This window comes from Echinops telfairi, unplaced genomic scaffold (assembly GCF_000313985.2).
Source record: "Echinops telfairi isolate 266 unplaced genomic scaffold, ASM31398v2 ScPeMD7_22;HRSCAF=79, whole genome shotgun sequence".
In the NCBI taxonomy this organism is placed as follows: Eukaryota; Metazoa; Chordata; class Mammalia; order Afrosoricida; family Tenrecidae; genus Echinops; species Echinops telfairi.
In genome coordinates this window covers 7,826,089-7,841,672 of record NW_022103919.1, presented here as the reverse complement: position 1 = coordinate 7,841,672, position 15,584 = coordinate 7,826,089, and the positions used below count along the sequence as shown (strand labels likewise).

The following is a 15,584-nucleotide window of genomic DNA, read 5'->3' as shown; positions in this document are numbered from 1 at the left end:
GGGGGGAACGGGAAGGGAGGGGAAAAATGAGGACCTAATGCCAGGGGCTTAAGTGGAAAGGAAATGTTTTGAGAATGATGAGGTCAATGAATGTACAAATGCGCTTTACCCAATTGATGTGTGTATGGATTGTGATAAGAGTTGTATGAGCCCCTAATAAAATGATTTAAAAAAGAAAAGGAAAGAAAACTTGGCGCATCGAGCCGACTCAGTGAAGGCACTGAACTTGGAGCTTGGAAGCGGTTTGAACACTTTGCAGAGGCTGTGCGGTAACATCATCCTCTCCGTTCCCTCCCTGGTTTTATTGGATGGCTGGTTTTCAAATAAAGACACAAGAGGAGAATGACAAATAGCATCTTTTAATTAAAAATAGATTAGCATAGAAATGGTGAGGAGAAGCCAAGGGACACGCAGAAAGATTGAGTTAAGAGATGCCCAGGAGTCTGGCTGAGAAGTTCTTCAGCCCACGTATTCTCTCCAGGTCACCTGCTCACTGTAGCACCAGGGAGGCGGGGGCAGGCCTGAGTCACCCACTGTTGCCTCTTTCCACTGTTGGGGGTCCCAGACATGCAATACCGCCTTGGTGAGACGCCAGGCATCCCCAGGAGAGCAATCAAGACTCATGCTTGGAATATCAAACCAGGGCTCTCAAAGCATATCGCTGTGATGGATCCACAGCTTGGGCGGAGCTGGGGAGCCAACCCTTTAGCCGGTGTCCAAAAAAACCTGCCCCGTCATTGGCTTTGTCTTGTCAGGCGAGGGCTTGAGAAACGTTGGGCCAAAGTTTGAGACTGGTGTTGGTTGACTGTAAAAGGGTGGGCTCTACCCAAAGTAATTCATCTAAGACCCGGATCTGCCGTCTGTGCAGAGGCAGAAGTCTTACAACACGGGGAGGGAGTGTCCTTCGTGAATTGGGGCAAGAAAGGTGAGTCCCTCAGGGAATTTTCTACTGCATCAAGAAGGCTTCTTGCGGAAGGGGGCTAAGGGTGGGTGTAGTTGCCCATTCGCAGGGTGCCTTGGCGCACAGCACACTCTTCCTGGTGGGCCTTGAGCGCTCTCTCCCGGTCAGCTTCCGTGGGGAACGTGTGCAGATGGGGGCCCACCTGTGGACAGAGGGGAGAGCAGTCAGGTGAGAATATGAGTCCACTGTGGAGGCTCTTCCAGCTGCTCGCCTCCATCTCTTGGCCGCGCCTCAGTTTGGGAACAAAAATTAAAATTGCTGTAATGTATTAGAAGCTTCCCTGATGGCTGGGCCATCCAATGAATGGTAAAATCCGAACGACGTTGGTATTTTGACCTTTATTTCCCTGGGGGCTGCGAAAACGAGGCACTTCTTCATCTCACAGTCACACAAACTACTAGCTTGGCGCCAGTCCTTCCCCAGCCCTGGCCGACTCCCTGCCCACCCCGTTCCACCCACAGCGCCCCCTTCAGGCTATAGCCTGCTGCACAGAGAGGCTTCACAGGTGCCAGGCTTAGCTTCGAAGACTCTCTTCCCCCTCATGGTCGCCCCCGTCCCCTATTGTTCTTAGACCCTTTCCCCGTCACCTCCACGCTCTGCAGAACAGGCTTAGATGGACTGACTGTTGCTTTGGGAAAAACCCCTTCATCTCTTTGAACTTCCATTGTGTGGTTGTGGGATTGGGGTTTTCCTTTTTTTTTTTTTTTAAATTAAATTTATTTACTTTTAAATCATTTTATTGGGGGTTCATACAACCCTCATCACAATCCATACATACAGCAATTGTGTCAAGCGCATTTGTACATTCATTGCCCTCATCATTCTCAAACCATTTCCTCTCCACTTAAGCCTCCGGCATTAGGTCCTCATTTTTCCCCTCCCTCCCTGCTCCCCCCTCCCTCATGAACCCTTGATAATTTATAAATTATTTTGTCATATCTTACACTGTCTGACATCTCCCTTCACCCACTTTTCTGTTGTCCGTCCTCCAGGGAGGAGGTTATATGTAGATCCTTGTAATTGGTTTCCCCTTTCCACCCCACCTTCCTTCCACCCTCCTGGTATCGCCACTCTCACCACTGGTCCTGAAGGGGTCATCCACCCTGGATTCCCTGTGTTTCCAGTTCCTGTCTGTACCAGTGTGCATCCTCTGGTCTAGCCAGATTTGGAAGGTAGAATTGGGATCATGATAGTGGGGGTGGGGTGGAGGGTAAGCATTTAGGGACTCGAGGAAAGTTGTATGTTTCATCGTTGCTACATCGCACCCTGACTGGCTCGTCTCCTTCCTGCGACCCTTCTGTAAGGGGATGTCCAATTGCCTACAGATGGGCTTTGGGTCCCCTCTTTCTACTCCCCCTCATTCACAATGATGTGATTTTTTGTTCTGAGGATGCCTGATCCCTGATCCCTTTGACACCTCGTGATCGCACAGGCTGGTGTGCTGCTTCCATGTGGGCGTTGCTGCTTCTGGGATCGGTTTTTTCCTGGCGGATGCCAGTCAAGCACATCCATCTCGGAAGAAGGGCAACCAGAGTGTTCCGCGGAGGCTCGCTCGTCTCGTGTGAGTTGGCCGTGTTGTCAGGTTAGCTCAGTCCCTGCAGAAGGACAGCGTGCTTGGTGGGGTAGAGGAGCAGTAGGAGCGAGGCAGGCCCTAGACAAGGTGGATGGACCCAGTGGCTGCCACAATGGGCTGAGATCTGAGCACGCTCGTGAGCCTGGCGCGGGCCAGGCAGCGTTCTGTCCTGTTGGCCTTAGAGTCGCTGAGAGTCAGAATGTCTGCAACCGCCATGACCTAACGACATATGTCTGACTCCGTCTAGTGTCTGTGAGATTTGTGCAAGTGTCGGTCCTTCCTTCCTCGTGATGGCTGCGTCCGTAGACTACGTTTGTGTACCACGCGTCGCGGATGGTCATCGGTGCTGTTTTCACCTTTTGGCTTTTGTGAGTCAAGCTACGACGAACATTTGTGTATAAGTTTCTGTGTGGACATGTGATTTCACTTTTCTTGGGTAGATGGCTAGGAAGAGATTGGCTGGTCCTATGGTAATGATATTTACCTTTTTTTGAGGAAACCTTACTGAATTTAAAGAACACCCCTTGACACTATGGCTGGCACAACGTAGTTCACAAAGACCATGTCCTACCCTCTCCTTCGGTGAGGAGGGACTAGGGTTTTGAATCCCCCTGCACAGCCATCAAGGGGCAACTATTTATGCCTTTCTGTCTGGAGGACAGGTGGCAGTGGTCGTTGGGCACCATCCAGGTATTCTGGCCTCAGGGTCTTAGAGGCTGAGTTAGTCCAAGTGGATGAGAGAAACAAATCCATAGAGACACACACATGTGTAGGAGACAGCTCTCTATCAAAGAGCGATTGTATATCGAGAAAACATCCAGCCCAGTCCAACTCAAGTTCATAAGTGAAATCCGAGTCCATAGCCTCTCTCGACTCTCACAGCACATGCCATGATGCTGCGCGCAGGAAGATCACAGGCCTGTGGGTGGAGAGTCTTGTGGATCCAGCGGTGCTGGAAGCATCGCCAGGGCTCTGGCTGCCATCGGCGTGGCTCCATGTGGCTTGTCATCAGGAGTGTGAAGCAGAGAGTGAGAGGGTCCAGCCTCCAGTGAGCCATTTATCTCTGCTGCGCCTCCAAATGAGGGCATCAAGTTGCGACCTGATGGGCAGGCTAAACCCCACCCCTTCACCAGTGGACAGGAGATTGTGTATACCACAGAGGCGGATGGTTGTTCATTGGACTAAATGGTGGATCAAGTGGGAGGAAAATATGGAATAAAACCCCAAATTATGAAAGAGACCAGGCCCACTGGTCAGATGGAGACTGGCAGAACTCCCAAGACTGTGTTTTGGGTCTGCAGCTGAGCTCACTTCCACGGTAGCATAACCAACCATTTGCAGGCCCGAGGGCCGGCATTGATCGAGGACAAAGGACCGAGGGTCAGGCAGGAATGAGCGACGGAATCAAGGACCACAGGGAGGGGGTGGGTTGGTGATGACACAGCGAGGGGATTGCAGTGGATGAGCTGAAACGAAATGTGTGTGGAACAGAGACTGTCAACCCGACGAGCTGCTTTGTAAGCCTGCATTCGAATTAAATGCACCTGATCCACAACAAAAAGTTCAACACACACACACACACACACACACACACACACACATAAATTTAAAGCCACCCAGTGAAAACTGTAGGGAGCATAGTTCTCTTGGGACACACAGGGGGACACCTGGGCCAGAGCTGGGTCGCTGGCAGCCAGAGAAGGATTGAGAGCCGCCTTTAAAGAGAGGGAAACAGAAGATGAGGTCCTTTGTCCAAGGTCACATAACCAAGAAGCTGGCAGTCTGTCGGGGCAGTGCTCCTAACCCCTCACCCCCACCACGCTGGCTGCGTAGGGGTCACAAGGTGATGATCAGTGGGTAGAAGGTAGGGAATGGAAGGGAGAGGAGGGAGGGACCCAGGGAACAAAGGAAGCAGAGAGAGAAACACCCTTGTGATGATATCCTTTCTATGGCAGGGGTAGAAATCACCCTGGGGGGAGCTCGAGGGACAGATAGGAGGAGTTAGTGCTGGGGAGAATCCTGGTCTGGATGGGATGAGCCTGGAGAGGGCAGCAGACTGCAGGGCCCACTGTCCCCCATACTGGCCAGCCCACTGTCTGGGAAGAGGTACGTGTAGTAAATATCACCCCGCGGTACACTGGAGTCACTGTGGATCAGAACCCAATAGCCAGTCCTGGCCCATCCTTAAAATACTCCAAGCCACCCTACCCTGGGGATTGCCAGCACCCCTTCAATGGGAAGCTAACTCAAGTCTCCCCCCAGCCTGTTGCAATCAGAGAGGTGGGGGGAGAAGAGAGAGTGCCCATGGGAGTCGAAATAGCCCCCAAGTCCACATTCATGAAAATGCTGCTTTCTTGTCAGATCCAAGGAATGGGAGCTTCTTCAGTTATGATTTTGTGCCGCCAGCATTTCATACTGCCCTTCTCCCCCCGCCCCTCAAATGATCACTGGTGAAGATTCTGCCTCCTGGTGTCCACCCTGTGGTTCTATCTCCAAGCCAGGCAATCTGACTCATTCACTGAACTCAACATCCCCCCAAACCGTGTTGAGTATAATGTCAGAGGCACAGGGGGAAAGGGCCCAGGTGCCCTTGTTGATTTATGCACCACCAGTCATCCCTTCATCACTCATCTGTGCAGGCAGCACACTCATCGATCACCACTCTGGGCAAGGCCCTGGGCACACAGCACTCAACAGGCCGAGCCGGGCCCTGTTCCTCCAGAAGAAGAACGGCCAGGGAACAGGGAAGACACAGTTCTTTCTTTACAAGATGCAGAATGAAGGTGGGGTGTGTACAGCAAGAACAAACAGCATAGGGTCAACCCTCGCCAAGGGCAGCCTCCTGAGGAAGAGATGGTTCCAGGGAGGCAGGAGCGGTGGGCAGGGCTTTCCCAGGTAAAGGCCTAGCAGAGCTCAAGGTTATGAGGGCCAGGCGGGTTCTCTTTGGGCTTGGCAGGACACATCGAAGACTCTGCCATGGCTTCAGGATAAAGCGGGGCCCATGCCCTGGGGCACCCCTCCCCCATAAGGTTCATGCCAGAGTCCAGGTCAGCGTTCCCCCCCTGGGGTGGTTACTTAAGACCCCAGCATGCAGCAGGAGAGAGGAGAAGTGTGGAGGGAGGAGAAAATGTGGAGAGCCAATTGAGCAACTTGTATAGACAGATCTCTGTGCTTGGTGCAGGGGACCCTCTTCCATCCCCACCCAGGGGGATTCATGAGCCCAAACCAGGGCTCTGTGGCCCAGCAAGAATGCCACTTTCCAAACTGATGCAGGTCCAAGTACCCCCAGGCCTCACACCCAACCTGTATCGGCTGCCTTGCCCCAGGACACCACCAGGTCACCCCCAAGTCCAAATTCTGAATCATCGCTTAGGGTCTCGGTGGCCCATACAGGCTGCCAACCTCAGGTGCAAGAAGCTGGGCTCATTCACCATCAGGACCCACGAAAGTGTCCAAGGGAACCTGACTTGGACACATTTCACGGAGGAGCACCCTGAGGTCCAGAGCTGGGTTCAATTCAACGCTGGGTATAAACGGCAGAGAAGTTCTGGCTTAGCCTCTCCAACTGGTAGGCTCTTAGTTCTGGACTCTCTCTAGAACATTCCATTCCAGCTGCAGCTCGGCTGCATTCAGGGTGTTCGAGGCACACTCCCTCTCTGAGGTGCAATCAGAGGCAGGGGTGTGGCGTGGACTCGTGGGGACCCCATGTGTGTCAGAGGAGAACTGGGCCCCATAAGCCTGTAGCTGGTGTTTGGGGAGTTGAGCAGCAGGCTTTTCCTCCCAGGGGCTGTCTTCCCCCGTCTCTGCATCTCTCTCCACTCTCTGACTCCAATCGTGTTCTGTCTCATTCCCATAACAAAGACAACCCATCCCCAAACGGAATTAGAACCACAGGCATAGATGCTAGGGTTTACCACATTTGGGGGAGACAAGGTTCAATCTGTAACAGGCAGGAGGCTGCCGGCACGCTTTGATGTTGGTGAATTCCCATTTCGATGGCATCTCATGGAGTTACGTGTTCCAGCGCAGTGGAGCATGAGGAATTAGCAGTCCGGGTGTGTAGTAAGACAGAGACTCGACTGTCCGGCTCCTGAGAGACTCCCCGGGGCCAGGAGGGGTTGAAAGGAAGTGGGATGGGTGAGTAAACCAGAGTGAAGGAGGAAGGAAGACGTGAGGGGAACTCACCTGGCCTCAGGTGTTCCGGAAGGCTTCTTGGACCAGGTGGGACATAAATCTGACCTGGCAGGATGAGGAGGAGGGATGTGGGGTGGGAGACACAGTGGGGGGAAATGGTATGGGCAGAGAAAAAGGGGCACATTGAGGCATCCAGTCTGGATGGGAAGACCGGCCCGGGGGCACCCTGAAGGCTGACTCACCCGGAAGCTTACAGTCCAGGTGAGACGGGTCTTTAGAAAAAGCAGGGAAGCTGGTCTGTTCTGAACCCTTAGGACCCCCCACATCCCGAACCAGAAAGCAGAAGCCCACGGAGCAGGGGGGCCTTCTGGAGAACGTTTCCTAGAGACCACGGACTGATACGGGAAGCCCCTGTTGTCCACACACCATGATCATAAAACCAGACGAGCTGTTTGCCAGCAGCCATGTCTCACAACGTTCCTGAGGAAGAAAGTGGTTTCCGTTTTATAGACGGGGAGATGGAGGCTCAGAAGGGTCCAGGCCCTTGGCCAAGGTCGCCCAGGGTCGAGGGGGACACAGTCTAATCGCTGTGCACCATCATCCTTTACGACAGGCCGGGGAAATTACTCAAGTGGAAGTCTGCTGGGACAGTAGTCCCTATGGAGCCCACAGCACTTTCTCCCTTCTGCAAATAGCAACCGAGGCAGGGCTGGGGGGCCTCCTTATGAGCCAGGCCTCCATCCTGTGTGTGGTCACGACCCCACAGACCCCTGGAGTCCAAGGATGAAGAGCTATGGATATAAGAAATCTTTCTGAGAGGCTTCTAAATTAAGCCATCTGCAGTCTGTCTCCGCCCGGAGCTAAGAAATTGTAACGGCTTTGGCAGGAGACAGCTTTGCCGAACAGCGTGCTGAGCCACTCTAAGGTCAATGTAGGTAAATAAGAGGAAGCAGGGGCCTGCCAGCAGCCCCTGAGCTGGGGCAGAGTGGCTTCACCCCAGGTGTTGGTGCCCCGGGGTGTCCGGGGAGAGAGAGGCTGTGTCACTCTGCACAAGTGAGCAGGCAGCACTTCCGCAGGCAGCACCCTGGGGATGCCAGGCGGGCCAGGGCCGTGAGCGCGTGGGCCCTGCAGGCAGAGGTGGGCAGCAGACTCGCTCAGCACCCGGCACGAGTAATTGTTCACAAAGCCAGGATCAGGAGGGCAGGTATAACGTGCTTGATCCAACTTGATGTATGGACTGTTATGAGTTGTAAGAGCCCCCAGTAAAACGATTTATGAAAAAAATAAATAAAGTTTGTGGGAAGTGGCAGTACCTTTTCACTGCATTTTGCCCCCAGAGCTTTTTGAAGTCTCCCCTCTTACAAGAGCTGCTGATTCGGATGGTTTTGTGTTGGGAGGACCTGGGGTGGTGGGGGTGGGGGGGGGTGTCTCTGAGGGAGGACAAGTGAGCTCGCTAGAGGAAGGGAAACCTGCTCCAGGCAGCAGGGGCCAGCCAGAGCCCTGGGGTGAATGAGAGGGACGGACACCAAGCCAGGGTGACCAGGGGACAGTCATATGGGGCGGTGTGGCCACATCTTAGAAGAGATTTGCCCTCTACACTTCCTCCCGTTCCAGTGGGTCTGAGGCAGGGATGGCCTCCCGTGCATCCGAGTCCAGCTATTGGGAACAGCTGTGCAGGGTCTGCAGGTGCCCTGGTGGCATAGAGGTTGTGTGTAGGGGCTGCCAACTGCAAGGTCAGCAGTGGACACCCCCAGCCGCTCTTGGAAATTCACAGGGCCGGTTCTGCCCTGTCCTACCGGGCGCCATGACTCAGCACTGACTCGATGGCAGGGAGTTTGGCTTTTGTGTGTTTTAAAGCAGGATGAATTGCTGATGACTTTGGAAGTAGATCTCCAGGCCTTTCTCCCTCCCCCCCACCCTCCTCCACCCCCGAGCACGGAAGCGCAGCCCACACCTGGCACCAGGTAACACTCCAGAGGCAGGCAGATGGTGGTGGTGCCTGGGGTGCATTGGTTGGGAACGAACCCCGGGTCTCCTGAAGGAAGATATGACGTTAGCTTCCATGTCCACTTGTTCCTGTGTGAAAGTGGAGGTAGAGTCTAACCTACCAATCAGGTCACAGGGGGTGTGGCCTTGTCATGACAGGCACCATGGAATTCTCTCTCCCTCCTTCCTGCTGGACTGGCTCCCGTGTCTCGCTGACCCTTCGAGCTATGGGGTCCTTGCCATGTCCCTGCAGCCCTTAGATCCACGAGATTCTGCAGCCAGTGGCCCGTGATCTCCCAGCGTTCCCTTCGCCTGCCTGCCTCATCCTGCAGCTGCTGCGAGAGTCTGAGAGAGTCTCCAGCTAGCTAGCATCTGACCTACGGACTTGAGTTGGATTCGGCTGGGCTGCTTTCTTGATATCAAGTTCTTTCTTATACATATATGAGTGCTTCTGATTTTGTTTCTCTAGAAAGCGCAAGATAACACCCTGAAACCCCAAACTCACTGTCATCGAGTCAATTCTGACTCATAACATCCCCACAGGGAAAGATAAAACTACCCCTGGAGGTTTCTGAGACTGGAACTGTTTCCGAGAGTAGAAAGCCTCATCTTTTCTCCCGAGGAGTGGCTCGTGGTTTTGAACCACTGGCCTTGGGGTTAGCAGTCCAGGCTCACACAGAAGGTGAGAATTCTCCCACTCAACCACCGATTACTACTGTTTTTGATTTAATTTCTTTGGTGCCTGGGCATTCTGCCCTAGTCCCATCCTTTGCTATTTGAAAAGTCTGCTCTACTTGCAACAGAAAATCCATATTTAAGCGGAACTGGCATTATCACAGAGAAGTACCTACGTGATGTGGGGGAGGAGGTGAGACGGAGCCATGGTTCTTTTCTTTATCCAGTCCCTATTCGGAAACCCACTGAATCCTCATGAGCATCTTCTAGGTGCTCGGCACTGTCCTAGGCAGCCAGATACCATGAGAATCAAAGCTTCCGTTGGTATGGGGCCAGGAAACTAGTATTAAAGACAGCATTCTAACTAGAATTACATACACAATGTAATTACCCACAGAGGGAAGATAGCCCCGTGAAGCTAAAGGCGGAAACTGGAATGATGAAGCTACAAGCTACCACCATGTGTTGGAAGCCAGCCGAAACTACTGGGAGACAGACAGGCCAGGAAAATGTTCTTTCCAAGGAGCTCAGGGAGAGCAGGGCCCTGCTGATGCATTGATTCTGGACTGCTGGTCTCCAGAACCATTGACACTCTTATAAACCAGAACCAACACACCTATACAACTACACAACTGACCACTTCCTTTGAATCAGGCTAACCACTACACAAGAAATACTAGGTTCTATTTATAATGCCAAGAATCAGAGTTCTATGTTGGGACCAAAGAAGGATTCTCTGAGGGAACAGGGCAAAAGCAGAGATCCACAGGGTTACTAAGGCAGGGTGGCAGGAGGAAGTGGTGTGGGGTCCCACCTCCACAGACAAATACAAGGAAGGGACAGGCCACTCACCGAGAAAAAGCCTGCGTGGCCACCAAGCACATGACAAGATGCTCAACTCAATGAGCAATCGGGGAGTAGCAAATGAAAGTAATGAAATGCCATTTCACACCCATCTGATTGGTAATAATCATGACAATTTAGCATCAGAAGCAAGAATTTCCATACTCTGCTTGTGAGGGTGCCCATTGGTACAAATATTTTGAGAGGGATTTGTCGCTGGCTAGAACACTTGGGATTTTCTACCCCCTGTGAACCAATGAGTCCAGGCACAGATGGACACCAGGACAACACTGTGAAACACGTCTGCTAAAAATATGGACAAGAATTCTTTACAATGGGATAATGTTGTTGATGCACTTGAATGGTGGTGCTGGTGCAGAATACAGACGGTACCATGGACAGCTGCTAAAAGGACAGCCCAATCTGTCTTGGAAGAAGTATGGCCAGAGTGGATGACGAGACTCAGAGGCAAGGATGAGGAGACTTTGTCTTGCCTACTCTGGGCATGTTGTCAGGAGAGCCCAGTCCCTGGGAAAGACACCGTGTTTGGTAAATGGAGGGGCAGCAAAGGAGAGGATCTCGATGAAACGGACTGACAGTGGCTGCAACGATGGGCTCAAGCACAGGCACAATTGTGAGATGGTGCAGGGGCAGGCAGTGCTTCACTCTGTTGTGCGCAAGGTCACTGTGGGCATCTCACAACAGCAGCAATGTCGTTGGGTGGCGCCAGTCCATTCTGATGCACAGGGGCCCCATGTGCTGGAGCAGAACTGTCCGCAGGGGGGTTTTCTTGGCTGTAATCTGTACGGAAGCAGAGCACCAGTCTTTCTTCCGAGGTTGCTGAGTGAGTTTGAACTGCCAACGTGACAGCCGTTTGAGTGTGGTACATACTGGAAACAACTGTAAGCCTACCCAGTAGACGGTGGGTAAATGAGTGGTGGTAAGTTCGTACACTGGAATTGTGCTAGTTACATAATGCCGTGTTCAACCTGAAGAGGTAGAAGTGAAGGGGTGGAGCTTAACCTGTCAATCAGCTCACAGCCTCAGGGTACCTCCCAGTAGGCGTGGCCTTCTCACAAGGAGGATCCTGGGAACTTCCTCTCTCTCTCTTTCTCTCTCTGCTTTCACCTTCATGCCTGTGAGCCACGCTGAGACCTGTGTGAGCCCTGGAGATGTGTCCACCGCTATGGGATCCACAAGTCTCTGTACCCATCAGCCTGGGATCCTCCCGCATCATTCCATGTGGCTTCCTGAGGCTGAAGAGCGGCTCATGGACTAGAATTTCGCTTAGGGACTTGTATCGGACTTAGGGACTGGAGTTCGACTGGGCTGGGATGTTTTTCTTTTTAAAAAAATGTTTTGGGATGTTTTTCTTATATACAATTGCATCTTAATATAAAGCTCTTTCTTACACACATATGAGTGTCGCTGAATTTATTTCTCTTGTCAACCCAGCCTAACACAGGAATATTCTGCATCTTTTCAAATGAAGATTCTAGACCTTCAGTGTCCACTGTGGTAGCCACGAGCTAACATTATCCAAACCCTACTGCATGGAGTCCATTCTGCCTATGGGCAGAGTAGAACTGCTCCCTACGGTTCCCTACACTGCCCATCTTAACAGGGGCACACAGCCTCTTCTTTATCCTTTGGAACAGCTGGTGGGCTCAAACCGTGGGACTTGCAGTTAGCAGCCCAAGAAACAGCCCGCTATGCCCCCAGGGCGCCTTCCTAGTCACACGTGGCTAGTTAAACTTAAACCAACTCAAAGTCAATACAATGAAAGATTACGTTTCTCAGTCATAGTCATCATATTTTAAGGGCTCCCCGGGCTTGCTGTAGAATATTCCATCATCCTAAAGAATTCTATTAGACAGTGCTGCACCAAACTGACCTGAACCAACATATATACATATCAAAAACATCATGTGTATATATTTTTGAAAGTTACAGAATGGAACATAAGTATGATTTTTTAAATTGCAAATTTATTAACTGATTCCTTGGATGACTCAAGTGTATGAGGGGGTACCCCACCAAAAAACCCGGAATTGCGCTGGGTGGAGCGGAGGCTCAATGGCTGTGGTGCGGGAGGTTGGGCCTTCTCTCCTTGCTTTCTTTTTCCTTCAGCAGGAGGAGGTGGCTGAAGGATGGGAGCATGGGAAGCCACCGACAGGGGGCTTTTGACAGTAGGAAGATGTGTTAGTCCTGGTAGACTAGAGAAACAAATTCATAGACACACATATGTGTATAAGAGAGAGTTTTATATAAGGGGTGATTGTACATTAAGAAAGCATCCCAACCCAGTCCAGTTCCAGTCCATAAGTCTGATATGAGCCCATATGTCCAATACCGATCCAAAAAGTCCTCTTCAGAACTCACAAAACACAAGCAATGATGCCGAATGCAGGACGATCACAGGACAATGGCTAGAAAGTCTTTGGATTCAGTGGCGTTGTAAGCATCTCAGTGCTGGCAGGGGTCTCTGTGTGGCTTCTCTGGCTTCAGAGGTCTGGTTGGATCAGGGTGGGTCCATGTGGCTTCTCCAGCTCAGGACACTGGAGTAGTTTCCATGTGTCTTGTCAGCTGCAATGTCTCCCAGGGAGTGAGCAGAGTGAGAGAGAGTGTCTTCGGCCTCCAAGGAGGAAATACCGAAGTTCCCAGGATTCTCAGGAGAAGGGAATTCACAGGCCATTCCCACACAGAGGCCTCCTTGGTTATATCTTGATTGACAGGCCAGACTCCACCCCTTCACTCATAATCCTCTCAAATTGACACCAGATTATGTAACTGCCACAGAGGACAATGGCTTTGATCTAGAGAGTCAAGGTATGTGTGGGGAGTGGCAAGGGGTAGGAGGAAACAAAACACACCAGTGGGGCATCCTGGGAGGTAATTTTAAACCCTTGGCGTATCCCCAGTGGTTGTGATCTGGAGCCCCCACACTTACCTAATGGGTCACCTCACAAGGTGACTCTTTTTTTTAAGTCATTTTAATGGAGGCTCTTACGTACACAGATCTATCTCCCTATCATTATATATAAATATATTTACACATGTACATGCCTGTATTTAGACCTCTATAAATGTCCTTTGCCTCCTAGTTCTTTCCTCTATTTCAGGAGGTGACTCTTGAGTGAGGGCTTGTCCCGGCAGAAAGGTCCAGACCTGGTGTCAGTCAGAGATGCAGGTGAGTTCAACCACATGAATGATAATTGAGTCATCAGGCTTACTTATGCAGGAAACCCCAACAAAACCTCTGGGTGATGAATCTGCTCAGGAATGCTGCTTGGTGAAAGATTTCAGTGCTTTGAGGGTGATATGTTCCTCCTTGGGAGAGACTCTGAGGGCCATCATCCTAGACCTTGCTATATGCTCCGCGTCATTTGTATCCTTTTTTGCTATGATCAAGTTGTAATTATAAGTACAGGGATTTTCTGAGTTCTGTGAGTTATTATTCAAGTGAATTACTGAACCTGAGGTGGTAACGGAAATCAAACAAATTTGTAACCAACAGATCAGAGGGGGAGGCGACCTGGGGAGCCCCGAGCTTACAGCTGACACCTTGAAAGGGTAGATGTTGTTGGTGTCAAGTCAAATTGCTGACTCTACGCTGAACCAAATGCGACCTGGTCCTGCATCCACCTCAGAATCATTCCTGTGTTTGAGCCCCCCCTATTGCAGCCACTATGTCAATGTGGCAAGACTATGTCAGCCACTGACTGAAGGTGGCTTGAACTCCCAAATTTGTAGCCAGCAGGTCCGAGTGAGGGTCCAAGCTGGTGTCTGATGTCTGCAACCTTGTGCAGACTCGGCTGTCTCGGGGACTGTGGCCCTTGGACTTGCGAGGGCTGACCCAGCTCTGATGGTGAGGGTCAGAAGAGCGGGAGCTGCCTGGGCGCTGGTTTCAGAGAAGGCAGATAGCCGCAATGCACCACTGCTGGGGAAATGCATGGCTGAGCAGCTTTTCCGTGGTGCTGAGAGGGCAGGCCCGTGGCCCGGTCCCACCGCCAGGAGCAGCTGGTCCAGCTGACTCTCCAGCCCCCACTCATTCGTCACAGGACAGTCCCACAACTGGATGCCACGCTTCCCGTGCCAAGCCCGGGTATGGACCAAGAGCGCAAAAGATTGGATTTCAGAAGAAGAAGAAGAAAAACAGCCACTTAACTAAATCTGCCAAATGGCTTTAAAAAAAAAGTCAGCCATAGAGATATTTTTTAGCTTAGGTTTTTTTTCTTTTCTGTTTTTAAATTGACAACCACTCAGGTGACTGAGAGAGATATTTTTCTTTAAAAGATGGAGAGGCTGTCTCCCCTAATGAGAGGCAGTTGGAAATTATGGATCAGTCCCAGGTCAGTAATTTCTGTCAAGTTCGGGGCAGCTGGAGGTCAGGGGTCCCCACAGAACACAAATCCGTGTAAGACATCCTGGGCAAGCAGGCTAGACCCTATGCTCTGAGGGAGCAGGCTTGGACTTGAAGTAATGAATGAGGGTAGCAATCTCTCTGGAGACATCTGGTCTTCTCAATTGCTACTTTGCTACCAGCTCTCATTTCTCTGCGGTCCAAAAATAGATGGAGCAGGAACGCAGGGGTATGGCCCTCCCCGCTGACATCATGCTGTTTTCAAGGCAAATCCAAACTCCGGTTGGGAAAGCAAACCTTCCGTTTCCCCATGTGGTCTCATGTGGGCTCCAGCCAAGGTCAGCTGCATGGGGCACAGCAACTGCCTCTGAGAGGGGAGACCTCATGTATCATTCCTATTGGACAAAGAAGGGGGCCAGAGCTCAGAATGGGGCGCTGGTCCAGGTGTGTCAGCTGTTGGGGGCACAACTAGCACTGGAAGCCATTCTGTGTGAAGGTGGGGTGCTGAAACTTTCTGGGGCAGAAGGAAAGCGAGGAACACATTTGTGCCTTTGAAAAGGTTAATTCCAGAAACCAGGCAAGCAAGTCTAGAACATTCTCAGGGATTAGGCTAGCCAGCAGCCTTCCTTTAAGAAGTACGCAAGACCTTTTGACCCATGTTAAAGCTGCTTTAGTTTCAAAAGAAAAAAGAAAGGCGAAGGGGGAGTACTGGTAGATTAAGCCCTTGGTGAGTCTCCTCTGACCATGGACGTGAATGGTCTTGCTGTCAGGCAGGCTGCATCGGAGAGTAGACTGTTGCAGGGGCACTTAGGTTAAAATTTAGCACCTTATCAATTGATCTCCCCTATGATCTATTTAAATTTGTTCTGGTTTTAATATTTTCTGCTTTATTTTCAACTGAAGTTTTTTTTTTTAAATAATCATTTTATTAGGGGCTCATACAACTCATCACAATCACATACGTCATCTGTGTCCAGCACTTTAGTACATATGTTGACTTCATCATTCTTATGACACCCACTTTCCACTTGAGTCCCTGGTGTCAGCTC

The 15,584-nt window shown here is 51.2% G+C and overlaps 1 protein-coding gene across 1 annotated transcript in view; it reads right to left on the bottom strand.

Annotated features, from left to right (window-relative positions):
* Positions 1-419: 419 nt before the first annotated feature.
* The window catches only part of CFAP77 (cilia and flagella associated protein 77), an 88,077-nt gene continuing 72,912 nt past the window's right edge, over positions 420-15,584 (bottom strand). Inside the window, exon 6 of the mRNA XM_004713321.2 lies at positions 420-1,103. Within this exon, the coding sequence (XP_004713378.1) occupies positions 981-1,103 (123 nt within the window). The 3' untranslated portion in view covers positions 420-980. The remainder of the gene's footprint in view (positions 1,104-15,584) is intronic.